We start from the raw sequence: 14,843 nt of genomic DNA on the forward strand, positions 1-14,843 counted from the left end.
CACTGCTATCGATCACCGCTCCATTCATTCCCTATGATGCTGCTGAGCACTGCGCTCGACCACCGCTCCATTCATTCCCTATGGTGCTGCAGAGCACTGCTATCGATCACCGCTCCATTCATTCCCTATGTTGCTGCAGAGCGCTGCCCTCGACCACCGCTCCATTCATTCCCTATGGTGCTGCAGAGCGCTGCCCTCGACCACCGCTCCATTCATTCCCTATGGTGCTGCAGAGCGCTGCCCTCGACCACCGCTCCATTCATTCCCTATGGTGCTGCAGAGTGCTGCATTTGGGTGTTTCGGGCCGGCCCATAGAGGATGCCTGGAGCCGTGATCGGGCGTCTGACCTTCTCCATTCTGTAATGGGATAAATGTTCCTCGTTCTGCCGATCGGCGCAGGTTCCAGCGCTCAGACCCCACTGATCAGTCGGTTGTCACCCGTCCTGCAGATAGACATGGCGATCACATCTCAGCCAAGAACCGCGGCCTCCAGGGGACACTAGATGTCACACAGTCCATTACACAATTGCTCCTGGGCACGATGTGAACACCATGTCTGTCCTTCTGCTTAAGCTGAGTTCACATGATGCGACTGCAGTAGAACCGCATCATTTTTTACACAATTTTGAAAATTATGCATTTTCTGTCTGTGGTTTTTTAATAAGCTATCCAGAAAAAATAAGTAGTCAAGTTGGCAACCCTGGGCAGGACCTGAAGTCCCTCCAGTTGGCACAGGTAGTCCAGCTCCTCCATGATGGCACATCTATACGTGCTTGTGTAAGGTCTGCTGTGTATTGCACAAGTCTCAAGGGCAGAGAGCCGATACCAGGACATGAGTCGTTATACCAGGGTCGGACAGGACAATAGAAGGGCGCTAACCCAAGAGAGGACCAATATCTACGCCTATCAGCGAGGAGGAGCAGTGCCAGAGCCCAACAAAATGAACGTCAGCGAGCTACCAGTGTGCATATATATATATGTCACGGAGGTGACCTTGATTTGCAGTAGTGGGACCACAGCTTACAGCCCAGCACTGAGCAGCTCAATCAGCATTTCCCAGAGAACACAAGAATCGGCAGGTCTGCCATTAGCTCACTGTTCTCTTCAAAGATGAGAGTAAGGTCACACTGAGCACATGACAAGTGGTGAATGTTATACTGCCTGCAACATCATTTAGCAGACTTGGTGACGGTGGTCAAAATGTACCGTGGGGGCATCATATTTTGTGTGAGAGGCAGAGGAGGCATCATACTGTGTTTTGGGGTACTGTGGGGGCATCATACTGTGTGTAAGGGTTAGAGAGGAATACTACTGTGTTTGGGGGTAATGCGGGGGCATCATACTGTGTGTGACGGCTGTGGTGACACTATGGGAACACATTTTACTGTTTGGGGTCACTATGGGGGCATCATACTGTGTGTGAGGGTTAGTGGGTAATTCTGTGTTGGGGTACAGTGGAGGCTATACTGTGTGTGAGGGTTAGTGGGGAATGCTACTGTATTTGGGGGTACTTTGGGGGCATCATACTTTATGTGAGGTAATGGCGGCACTGTGGGAACACATCTTACTGTTTGGGGGGCATCATGCTGTGTGGGGGGGCTTTGTGGAGACATTATACAGTGTGGTGGGCAATGAAATTGCGTTGTACAGTGTGAGAACACTAATGGGCTTCACGGGGAGCAGTATTTCTGCACGAGCACATATAAAGCACTGGGTGAGGTTAGGGAAGTGGCTCAGTGTAGGATACAATGGTGATGGTGTGTAGCAGCGCTCAGTGTGAGGCCTTTGTTACCATCTTTCAGTGTTTGGGTGTACGTGTACATATAATATTATATCTGTCAGGGTGTTTAGCAAGTTTTCCTGTGTGCAGCTTCCTGCAAAGAAAAACTGGCGCAGTTGCCATTAGCAACCAGTCACACTAATACTTTACATCTTTGAAAATCAGTCCTGTGACATCATTGGCTGCTGTCAGCATCTCCCCGTGTTGTTTTCGTGCTCCAGCAGTGATAGAAGATTATTAGCCTGTCAGTGACCACTATACAGCCAGCTACAGAAAGGCCCCGGAGTCGTTTGCCAACCAACACATGGCTGCCCCACATCCCGCCGTGCTTCCGCCATCCATCAGAGTCACATGACTTTGCTGCTGCCGGTCACGTGTCGGCGCTGCTGTCATGGCTGATGCAGAGAGCAGTAAAGCCCTGAGCGGGCTGCTGAATGGCATCTCCCAGAGGAGGTACTATGGGAACACGGAGATAACGGACGAGCTGCTGCAGACGGAGCTGTACCCGGAGCTGCCGCCCGACCAGTTCAGAGTCCTGCACGACAAGATGCAAGGCATCATCAAGGTACGCGGATAATGGTGGAGCCGGGAGAAACCACTGCGGGAGGGGAGTCGCTTCTATTCGTCTGATACCCATACACATTGCCGCGGATTTTCATAGTGCAGAAAGTGATATCTGTGGCAGATCTGCAACCAAATCTACAAAATAATAGTGGACAGCGGGACACATCTGCGGGGAATCTCTGAGGCTGACAACTGAGATTTAACCCCTTAATGCAGTATTATATAGATGTATGTCAGTGCCGCGGTCACCGTGTGAACAGGGCTCAGCCTCTACACACAGTTAATACCCGCAACGTTACCCAGGCGCAGCTGAGATCCAATCGCTGCTGTTAACCATTTAGTTGCTGCTGTCAATCTCTTACAGCGTGTTTATTTTGTGCGGTTGCTAATACTCAGGCGTACCGGCTTACATCGGCCCCTGCGCGATGCACCAGTGGATTACCATAACAGCCAGGGACCTGCTGAGGGCCCCATCACTGCCATCTTGGTCCTCCTGTGAAGCTCAGGCCGAGCGTCCTAGGAGACCACGCTCTTCACTATATGCTGTAATACTGGGGTGTTGCTGCATATAATATAAGCGATGGAATGATCACAGGTTATAAGTCCGCTGGTAGTACTGCAAAATAGAGTTGAGAAGATAAAAACGAAACATTAAAAAAATGAAATCTCCCCTTATTAAAGGGAACCTGTCAGCAGTTTTTTTGCTTATGAACCCTGCCCATCACCTTTAAGATCATGTGACTGGGGTTCCTACAACTCTTTTATGTCCTCAGAGGAGCCCCTGCATACCTCTGAAAATATGTCTTCTACTTGTCCCGCGCTGTATATAAACTGTGCAGTCCGGTCCGATGGGCAAATCCAGAGTGCGATCAGCGCCGCCTCTTCTCTCTGGATGTAAGTGAATCACGTCTACACCATCGTGAAGAGGCCTCCATAGCGGGACATGAAAGTGTCATTGCAGCCCATTGCACAGTAACACCAGTCCGCATGATGCTCGTCCTACTGTGAGCTGCCTGTGTGGCCTAAACGCGCTACCATAGCCTGCAGCGTCTGCGGACTTGTCTCCTGTCCTGCTGAGCATATTGTGGCCATCACTGGTTGGCAAAAGGAGCTGCCATCTGCTGATCTTGATGATTTGCCCTAGTGCACTCAGTGCGGCAGAACATTCCTCAGACAACCATTAATAACCTCATTGATAGTGGTGAAGGTGTGCAAATGCGTTGGATTACTTTGTTCCACTAATTTATGCCTTATTTTGGCACAATAGGCTGCACGAGAGGCCATATACTTATGTCTAGTGTCACTGAAATAAGTGTCTAAAACATATAATTGTGGTGCACGGCATGTAAGACCAATTTGGCATGCAAATTTAACCAAAATTCTGACGCGTTTTGCTTTCTAAATCTGCCTGAATGTCGCCACTCACAGAGATCTGATCACATCTGACTTTTAATTTCTTGCTTGGATCCGGTGACTCCTGTGGTCGCCTTCACCCCGTGTGATCCCTGTTGCGTCTCTCTGAGCCATGGCTTCTATCACCCAGGCAGCTACCTCTTTCCAGACTGTCTGAGAACAGTGATTGGTGACATTTGTCTTAGCTAAAGAAAAACTGCTAGAAGACGACGGTTAGAGGGAAAATTTAAATTCTCAACTAAACGTGCAAATGTGCTCCCTCCCTCTCCCCCCCCACCCCCCCCAAAAAAAAAAAGCAAACTGTCAGTGGCACCCCCTTGGCTAGTATGACCGGTCATGTCACTAGTCTCTCTCCCAGAGGGTAGGAATACAATTTTCAGCTTTTTTTTCCATGCAGCATTGTCAATAAGACTTCATACCTGGATGGTTTCCTTAGTGAGAGTCAGTACCACCCAAAACAGCTATTGTTGCTTAAAAACTTGAACGTGTACTAAATTAAAGGGTTGTTCACCTTTCGGGACTATTTATTTTTCTTACTTAATTGCATGTATTTTTGCTATTGAAAGTGTTGTACAGGTTGCCTCCTGTAGCGTCTGTGTTGCTCGCTCCAGAAAGAGTCACCTGAGAGACCATCAGCGAGCTGGTTCTGACGGTCCAACGGCAGACTTTCTAACTCTCTTACTTTTTTTTTTTTTGTTGTTTAAGCAATTGCGATTTATGACCACAGTCCATATCAAAGTTAAATATTCAGGGAAGCTAAGAACCTGTAAGAGCCAACAATGTAAAACTTTTTAATAATGCCAAATTGAAAAACGTATGTTTTGCCCCAAATACAGGCATTTAAGTAAAAAAATAAATAATGAATTCCTTCCCGATGCGGCCAGCCCCATGTTTAAATTATCTGATTTTTGACTATGCACATTTAGCTTTGCAGATGGTGATGGACGGGATGGGCAACAAACACTATTGGTAGATTATGAACCCCACCAGGGACCCTTGTGAGAGATTGTCATATGTATACAGAGCTGCAGAAAAAGATGGCGTCCTACTGTGACTACAGAAGAAAGAATGGGCGCAGGAGGCGATGCTACTTGTCACGGGATACAATGGCGTTGACTCCACCAGGAGTAATTTAGGGGAATACTGACCTGTCTGCTGCAGGGGGCTCCGGCGCTCCATTACCTTCTGCACAATATGTTGACGCTGTGCACATAATGCCATTGCGTGACAATAAGTGTCACCAACCTTTTTTGCTTCTTAAAGGAGTCTGCGCCTTCTGTCTTTAGAAGATATTATCCATGTCAGGTTGTTGAGGGTCCAATACTCGGCACCTCCACCGATCAGCTGTTACCGGGTCCCATGGCGGCTGGAAGTACGGCGTACAGAGCCTGTACAGCACGTCTCCGGACACCATGCCATACTGGACATCTACACATTGACAGGTGCACTTAGTTTATGGACATGCCATAAATGTTACCCCGCTGTAGCAATGATGTGCTGTACATCCAGATGACCACTGCAGCCAATCCCTGCTTTTGTGGTTTAATCTTTCTGATAATATTGCCACATAGACCTTCTCCATTTCTTTTTATATTTTTTTTTATTACACTTTACAGCCATTCCAAGTAAAAGTTCAGAGATGTCCCTGGTGAGCGGTGAAGAGGAGCTGTTTGCAGCAGCACATATACTCTGCTGATTGGGGTCGGAGGTGATCGGAGATGAACCATCATCATTGGTCTAATATAGATTTCCTATCCTAAGACTATAGCATGGGGAAAAAAGTGACCAATCTCGCTTATTCCTGTGGAATTCATGCAAAGGTCGTCAATTTGCATTAATCTTTTTTATGGCAGGGGCAGACAGCCGTAGATTCTCTCATCTGAGAATCAAACCGATAATGCAAATCATGCTCATGCAGGCAGTGTGGCTGGCCGGCCGGCCTCCCGTCCCGGCAGTGTGGCTGGCCGGCCGGCCTCCCGTCCCGGCAGTGTGGCTGGCCGGCCGGCCTCCCGTCCCGGCAGTGTGGCTGGCCTCCCAGGAGCATCTCTTGGATGGGGATAAGATAGAAATAAAGAATTTGGTCCTTGTGCAATCCAATGTTTTGTTGGCTTGCACTCGAACGGAAAATATGGTCGTCCGCATGAGTTCTTACACCACGTCTATCATGATGTTTTTTTGCGCTTTTTGTCATTGAGATCAGAGGATTAAGCATTTAACTTATAACAGCATATGATTTTGAAGTCAGACAATGCTAATTAAAGGGGTTGTCCAGTATTTACAAGTGATCTCTGATCCTCAGGCTAGATTATAACTATTCATTCCTCTTAGGTCATTAGCGGAACGGAGGGCACGGGTAGGGTGGTAGACAGGGTTGAGGGAGGAGATGTAGGCGCTGCAGAACTGTGGAGAGCTTTGTGGGTGAAAGTGATAACTCTGTATTATGCTGTGTAGTGAAATGGCTGGTACAGGGTGGAGGCATCGGTGTAGTGATTGGAGAGGAATATATTCCTGGCAGATTGATATTTAGTTTTGTGAGAGAGCATTCAGTATGATCTATGTTATAATCTTTTAATCCTCTGCTCTTTTTGGGATTTTCAGTCCCGTGGACGGTTTTATCAGTTAAAAAAAAAAAAAAAAAGCGGTCAATGTTATTCAATGGGGCCTTGCAGATGAGTGATTGTTTTCACTCACCGAATTTGGGTGTGAAAAAAATCCCAGGCTGCACTAGTCTTTTCTGATGAGACTCACTCATTCAAGTGTTTGGGTGCGCTAAAAAAAATTGTATGGCGTACAATTATGATGGATACATTGTAATTCTGTAAGATAGGAAACTGTAAATGATTAATAGCTGCTGCTGTAAAAAACGGATTATACACAGATGACAAGTGAGAGAAAAAATTGTCCCGAGTTTTCAGGATGAGACCATGAACGATTTATTATAGGATTCTGTGAACTCTGCCTTACTGGGAAAACTTTCGCTGCCCTTCTATATTTCTGTCTCTAGATGGCAGCAACGAGTCACAAAACTTATCAAGTGACGCATAGAACAGTGAGAACTTCAAGGAGAACTAAACCTCTATGCCTGTGATCTGACGCCTGAGAGTCCTGTGCCGCCACAATTACCCTAAGGCTATGTGCCCACGTTGCATTTATGAAGCAGAAAATTTCTGCTGCATAAATGCAAGTCCTCTCCCGGAAAAACGCATGCGGAATTCCGCACGCGTTTATCGCGCATTTTTCGCGCGTTTATCACGCGTTTTCCACATGCGGAATTGCCTTGCGTATTTTATGCATTGGACAAAGGCAATTCCGCTTGCGGAAACGCAAAATTAAATGACATGCTGCGGATTTTTGAACGCGGCATAAACGCTGCGGAAAAATCCGCAGCATGTGCATAGAACTTGCGGAATCCCATTGGGGACCATGGGGTGCGGATATACATGCGTTTTTCAAGCGTTTACGCTGCGGAAATTCCGCAGCATATACGCTTGAAAAATGCTACGTGGGCACACAGCCTAAATGTCACTCATTTGTGTATCATAAAAGATAATAAAATAAGGAATTTATCCTCTATTCGTAAAATGTTACAGCCTCGAGGTATAGGAAGATTTCTCAATAGAAACTGAATGCAAGAGGCGTCCATTAACAACAGTGTTGGCTGGAAAAAAATACAAATTTTGCTGTTCAATAACCTTTATTTTATTTTTCTAATATGGTGGCCATATGTAATGGAAAGATCAGTCTGCTACTTGTTTCCGTGCTGCTGAAAAGGGAGTTTTACCAACATGTTCTGGCCCATTAGAGGCCCATGGAGCCCCGTGGGTTCATACAGTGTATACACGGGAGGCTTCTGCCAAGTTTCATAGTTTTTAAGGTTGAAAAAAGGCACAAGTCCATTGAATTAAAGTGTAGATCTTAAAGGGGTTGTTCCCTTTCAGTTAATGAATGTCCTCAGCTGCAGGTAATTATATATAAAAAAAAAAAAAAAAAATGTCCTGTACTTGCCTTCCCCAGGTCCATCAGCAAATCTCCACCACTGTTCCCAGCGTTTGGCTGCGGCCCTGACATCATATCGATAGCGCACCAGCCAAGCGGTGAACTCGACCGGGCTGAAGGGAGCGTCCCGCTACACTGGCTGAGCTCACTGATATTTCCAATCAGATACCAGGAACAGCGGTGGAGACTTACCGGTGGTGGACCTGGGGAAGATGAGTAAAGCATAGTTTGGTTCTTTATAATAACCTGTAGCCGGGGACATTCATTTACTGAAACGGGAACAACCCCTGTAAGTTGCTTGCAAGTTGAATGATTATTAAGAGTTGAGCAAAAAGATTTGCATGACCCTGGTCAAGCGGCCCTGTCAGTAGTAGATCACCGCTGCAGCCAAACATCACAGACTAGGGCAACAAAAGAGACTTGGATCTGGATCCGAGGAGGGTAAGTAAAGCACCGTTTTTTTACAACAAAGTGTGGAAAAGTTTTCTGGAAAGGGACAACCCCTCTAAGTTATATTTACCCCTGACTTCTTTATTCTCTAGGAGTGGTGGGCCCCTTGCTCACGCTCTGTGGCTCCTGGCTGTGACTGCTACCTCTGCACTTCCTATGGCTCAGTCACCACTCCGAGCTCTGACTCCTCTTACTCGTCCTCCTGAGCCAGGAACACGACTGACTGATTCCTTCCTTCCTTAAAAGGAGAAAATCTTCTGAGATCTGGCGTTCCTGTTCTGCGTTCCTTCCAGTATCTGTTCTCTCGGTGTCTTAGCTTTGGATTTGCAGTAAAACCTTTATCTTGCAAAATTTCTTGAAAAGTACCGGAGGATTCCTCAAAAAGAAAAAGTGCTGAATGGGGGAAAAACAAACCCTGTGATTTGGAAAAAAATATATTTTATGTCTTCTTTTTTTTTTTTTATCTCATTTTTAACATTCTCACTGACTACAAGAATCAAAGTTAAAATCAACTTTGTTTGTGGGAAAACCCCTTTGAACTAAGCTCATCCTCACATTGCGGGGATTTTCAGTGCACATATTGACCAGAGAAGCAGATTTATTTTTTTAAAAATTCCCAGTATTTCAATTTATTTTTTTTCTTGTGTATTCTTCGAAGATTTCACCCTTTGCAGTGGATAGGGCGAAATCTGCGCCAAACCCACAACTAAATCCACGTGGAGCATGCACGGATTCTGATTGTGGGAAAAATCCATACCAAGTTTGCAATGTGTGAACTTGACTTAAATCTTACATTATTTAGATTTTTTTTGTCTTCTGCGCATATGGTGTTTATTTTTGCAGAAAACTGACAACAATATACAATTAAGTCAATCATTTTTTTTTAGATCTCATCTCTATGCAGTGTACACTTTCCATTCTCAAATTGACCTAAGGTGCAGATTTTGAAATATGAAGTCTAGTTTGAAAAGCTTTATATAAGGGCGCAGTCAGACGGCTTTATAAATCGGACCGAGATGAAACCTCAATGCTCGGACTGGCCGGCGGCTCTCCCCACCCGAGCATGACTGCTGCATATATTGCTATGTCGCTGTCACACTCGGGTCGGCCAGTCCGAGCACTGTGGTCCGAACTCTGTCCCATTTATACTGCCGTCTGACTGCGCCCTAATGTGCTCTTGATGAGATTATACCCCCCCCCCCCAAAAAAAAAAAAAAAAACTTTACGTTATTTGAATAACACACTTAAAAACACAAGGAAAAAAAAATGAAAGTAACCTGATGATCGGAAAACCCCTTCAAGATTGGAGCATTGACTTTTATGGAGGCCACAATCCATCTACTGTCCCCAGCAGCAACTGATGCAGGAGGGAGCGATCGCTCCCCGGTGTTTCTACTCTCCCCATCTAGGTGTTTAGACTCTGAACACTGGGTCCGAGAAACATGATTCATCCTGCACTACAAAGCTGGGGAAGTAACTTTCTCTAGTGGGCCTACTGTGACTGGGTGACCAATAATGATTGCACAAAGGCTAAAACATGGCTGACATAGGCTGCTACTCTGTATCACAATATGAAAAGCAGGATTATTTTTTGGGTGGCACGTTACATTTTACTTGACTTTTGCTCTGATTTCTATATCCTAAATATCTTTGATGTTGCCTATAGTTTTGTTTCCCTGTGTGCACTTTCCTGAATGCAGACTATACAGGTGGTGTGTTACCAGGAAAGTGCAGTCTTCATAAAACTTTATTTCAGTTTTATATTTTACATGAGAGTATTGGGCTTTGCACGTTTGAGGTCTATCATCAGCAGATCTGTGTTCCATGGAAGTGTCCTAAATTGAAATTATTATTTCAGTTTCCATGTTTTTAGGAACCTTTCCGTTGTGACATTGCTTGATAGGACAAAATATTTTGACTGTTTTTATTAACTTATTATGAATTCTTCAACTGCATACATCCTTTTTTTTTCTCTTTTCTACTGCTCTACTTGTCGATAATGCTCTACAGAGCCCCCTTTCTCTCCCCCTCTCGGTGGCACGCAAGCCCCTCACTCCCCCTCTTGCTCCCTCAGTGACTCTCTGCCCCCCCCCCCCTGAGGCACTCGGCCCCCCCTTTCATCCCCTCATTGTGGTGCCCATCTCTCTTGTTGGCTCTCGGGCTCCCCCTCTTGGAAGCACTCGGCCCTCCCTCTTGCCCCCGCTTGGTGGTGCCCAACCGTCTCATCGGCTTTCGGGGGGTGGTGGGGGGAGGTGCCTTTTGGTCCCCCCCCCCTTTTCGTCCATTCCCCCCCTTCTCCATTTTCTTCTCTCCCCCCCTTCTCCTCCATTTTCTTCTCTCCCCCCCTTCTCCTCCATTTTCTTCTCTCCCCCCCTTCTCCTCCATTTTCTTCTCTCCCCCCCTTCTCCTCCATTTTCTTCTCTCCCCCCCTTCTCCTCCATTTTCTTCTCCCCCCCCTTCTCCATTTTCTTCTCCCCCCCCCCTTCTCCTCCATTTTCTCCCCCCCTTCTCCATTTTCTTCTCCCCACCTTCTCCTCCATTTTCTTCCCCCCCCCACCTTCTCCTCCATTTTCTTCCCCCCCCACCTTCTCCTCCATTTTCTTCCCCCCCCACCTTCTCCTCCATTTTCTTCCCCCCCCACCTTCTCCTCCATTTTCTCCCCCCCCCCACCTTCTCCTCCATTTTCTTCTCCCCCCCACCTTCTCCTCCATTTTCTTCTCCCCCCCACCTTCTCCTCCATTTTCTTCTCCCCCCCACCTTCTCCTCCATTTTCTTCTCCCCCCCACCTTCTCCTCCATTTTCTTCTCCCCCCCACCTTCTCCTCCATTTTCTTCTCCCCCCCACCTTCTCCTCCATTTTCTTCCCCCCACCTTCTCCTCCATTTTCTTCCCCCCCCACCTTCTCCTCCATTTTCTTCCCCCCCCACCTTCTTCTCCATTTTCTCCCCCCCCCACCTTCTCCTCCATTTTCTTCCCCCCCCCTTCTCCTCCATTTTCTTCTCCTCCATCTTCCCCCCCCCCCTTCTCGACCATTTTCTCCCTCCCCCCCCCCCTTCTCCTCCATTTTGTTCATCTTCCCCCCCCCCCACCCCACACCTTCTAGACCATTCTCCGCCTGTTGATGGCGCTCACGCACTTTCTCCTGTTCTGGACAATGGTTCTTTTATTTTTTTTCTTTACAGGAATCCTTGCTATGCTCCTAATAGATGAAGTTGTCTCCTGAGCATTACCATTTGCCTTGTCCTTTTGTTGTTTCCTTACACAGCATCTCACACGATCAGCGTTTGTGATGACACAAACAATCAAAAGGGGGAATAATAACACGTAGTTGTCCATTTATCCATAAATTTGCATAAGGAATAATAGAGGAAAGGAACAGTGCAGCGTTCTAAGAACAGATATATTCCCGAATTATACATATATTTTTTTTTTCTTCTGGGGGATATGAGTAATTACTAAAACTGTGGTGCCAAGAGAGCTCTGCCAGATCCTCATTACAATGCATACAGGTGTAAAGCGCGCCTCCCTTACCAGAAAATGGTGTTCACTGTGAAACTTTTCTCTTTTCTCATCGTCATTGCTTTCAGTGGGGCTGTAATTGGATTTCATTGATGGAAAAATATTTGGCCGACGCGCAAAAAATATTAAGCTACAAGATAATCCTGTCCGCTCTGGCACAGAACAGCTTTGTACATTTCCACGACTGTGCTCAGAAAAAGTTTCAGCAGGAGGCTGTCGGAGAGGAGCTGATGGGCCAGCGGCTTCATTATTAGCCACCATCCAAACAATAAATCCGGCGGCTTGTATTCACATCTCCTTCCCTGCTCCTAGTGTCGGTGGGGTGAAGAGCGGAGGATTGAGGCTGTAGTGTCTTTTATACAGACACTTGACCTGAAAGCAATGTGCGGAGCAGCGAGAGGATTGGCAGCACTCCGACCTATTCATACGGCTCAGCCGTGCCCTGCACTCCAGTAATCTGCTCAGTGGTTTTATCCTTGTGCTCTGATCCCAATGCCCACACGCAGCCGGGCCTGTCACCCTCACGTATACCATGCCAGACTGCCATTTTAACGAAACTTGTAAGCAATTTTGACTACTGATTTATGCCAGAGAATCTATGGTACAGTTCCCTAGCACTTAAAGAGGACATGCGACCAGATCAAAAGTGGGCCGATTTTGCTTTTATTTTATTTCTGCTACTCTCCTGAGTACTCCATTTTTTGTTTTGTTAAAATCCGTCATACGGTTCCAGAGATATTGGCCTTTTTATTTAACGCTAATGTTCATGACCTTTATTGGGAGGGCGTGGCTTACAGTATTATCTGGGGGGGTGTCTCTGGGCTGCTTTGCATAATTTCCATGTGAGCCACGCCCCTTTGCAGAGAACATTAAAAAGTATCTCTAAATAAAAAAGTCGATCTCTCTGGAACCGTATGGCAGATTTTTAAAAAACAATAAATGAAACACTCGGGGGGAGTATCGGGAATACAATAAAAGCAAAAACAGACCACATTGACCTGGTGGCAGGTCCCCATTAAACCTTTATAACGTTGCATTTTTTTTTTATTTTGTACTTCATTCTGGTCTACCTACCCTTTCATTGCATTTTTATTCTTTTTTTTAATCTTATCCATATAGAGGCTTGTTTTCTTTTATCCCAAGTTTGTTTTTCTTTAATGACACTGGATGCATAATGTATTGAAAAACTTTTATTTATTTATTTTTTTCCTGAAAGGAGGTTTTTTTAGTTTTTTTTTTTATTATTTTTGAGTTGATTTTTCTATTGGTACCATTTTGGGATAAATAAAATGTTTTGATTACTTTTTATGTTCTTTTTCTACTGCGGGCAGAGACAAAAACATAAGCGCGCTTGTACCCACAGTAGGGCAAAGCATAGTGCACAGGCGCAAGCCGTGACTTCTGTGCATAGGCGCAAGATTGCGCCCGGCAGTGTGGATGACACGAGGCGACTTCCATGTCAATTAAACAAGGCGGACGACGAGCAGCAGCCAAGGGGAGGGATGGAGAGGTCGGAAACCACGCCCATCGGACCTACCCAACCCTATTTCCATACAGCACGGGAGAACTTGAAAAGGTTTTTGGGGGGTGTGAAGACCCGGGGTCCTCCGTGGGCGTAACGCTACTCAGACAACACTGGGTGAGGGTAAAGCAGCGTGGCAATACTTTATTGACCAACAAAGCGGACAGTAAACAGAAAGAACAGTCCCAGCATAATACCCAAGATGGTACAACATTACACAGTCTCACCCTTCCACTGGCCCACCTGGCATAGGACAGCTGTTACTTTGGAGTCTTCCAGGGCCAACTACCTCAATCGGTAGCCCCCCGATTCTGGCGGGCCCCCACAGAGAGGAGGTAGCGGCAAGCTTAGGAAGCTAGCGGTCCATCGAGGTACAAGGCCAGGAGACCCGAGAGTCCCAACCTGGCCTCTCTGAGAGTTTCCATGGGGCCAGGGGACCAGTGGGTCGATCCTGGCAACTCAAAATGTCTCCATGGGTTCTAGGCGACCGGTGGGTCCCTCCTAGCATCCCCAAAACAATATATCCATGGGGCCAGGTGACTTCTTCGTCCTCTCCTGGATTCCCCAAAATGTATCCATGGTCTCTCTGATGGTTAAATGGAGCAAATCCATATCTTACCAGTCAGGGCCGGTACCCTTAGGCTAGAATCATGTAGAATACAAATCTATGTCTCTTTGGATGCAATGCAATCCATCTACTTTCCTGAAAGGATGTCTCTCAGTCTCCTTGTAAAAGTCTTTCTGAATATCTGTCCCAAGACTGTCTGCTACAGAAGTACATCTCCTTTCTGCTTCTCTGGGCTCAGCCGCCTCAATGACTAGAACTGCTCTCACCCCCCCCGCCTCCCAAAGCGAAGTGTGCATTAGTGGAGGTATCTTTCTCAGGTCGACTGCATCACCTGGGTCTACATGTGAGACTCCCTGTGGTGAAGGCTCCGCCGGATCTTCTTTCAACACTTACACAATGGGTCTAGATGATTTTTGAACAATGGTTAGAGGCTCCTGAGATACTAATGAGATTAGTGGAGTGCTGGACACTTTACAAGTTAAATTAGTGTACATAAACTGACGAGGAAGCAGAACATTAATAAAACACAGCCAGCAATCTCCAATAAAAGACAATAATGTATTTCTCTTGGATTACCAAATATAATCGTCTGGCTAATTAAGATTTTACGCTGTATCGTCACGGGTTATATAAAGCATTTATGGAGTGCAGCACAGGCGCTGAATAAAGTGATAGTTTTAATTGATATAGGACAAAGCTGGCAGGAACTTGTCACCAATCAGTGGTAGAGGCTGGGTAACACAGATTAGCCTGACTGCTGTGAACGTGAGACCTAATCAAGCAGTGATAATCTCCTGCTGATAAAATACTAATTGTAATGAAACTACAACACACAGCCTAGTAAGTGACACATCTTTTGGAATCTGGCTCTCCTGCCCTATATAATGCTGCTCTCTGGTTAATTAGCAAAAACCTGCTGACAGATTGGCCTTGAGCCAGTTTTGATGAATTTCGCCCCCATGTTCATATTCACACATCTGCATGTGGACTGCAACTTCGAGACTGGTAGCCGGTCTCCTGATCTGGAATAAT

The 14,843-nt window shown here is 46.2% G+C and overlaps 1 protein-coding gene across 1 annotated transcript in view; it reads left to right on the forward strand.

Moving 5' to 3' along the window:
- The first annotated feature begins 2,126 nt into the window (after window positions 1-2,126).
- The window catches only part of COMMD1 (copper metabolism domain containing 1), a 93,417-nt gene continuing 80,700 nt past the window's right edge, over window positions 2,127-14,843 (forward strand). The window contains exon 1 of the mRNA XM_073672127.1: window positions 2,127-2,345. Within this exon, the coding sequence (XP_073528228.1) occupies window positions 2,172-2,345 (174 nt within the window). The 5' untranslated portion in view covers window positions 2,127-2,171. The remainder of the gene's footprint in view (window positions 2,346-14,843) is intronic.

Source organism: Phyllobates terribilis, unplaced genomic scaffold, assembly GCF_046119375.1.
Source record: "Phyllobates terribilis strain yellow unplaced genomic scaffold, ASM4611937v1 Scaffold_3__8_contigs__length_932513732, whole genome shotgun sequence".
NCBI lineage: Eukaryota > Metazoa > Chordata > Amphibia > Anura > Dendrobatidae > Phyllobates > Phyllobates terribilis.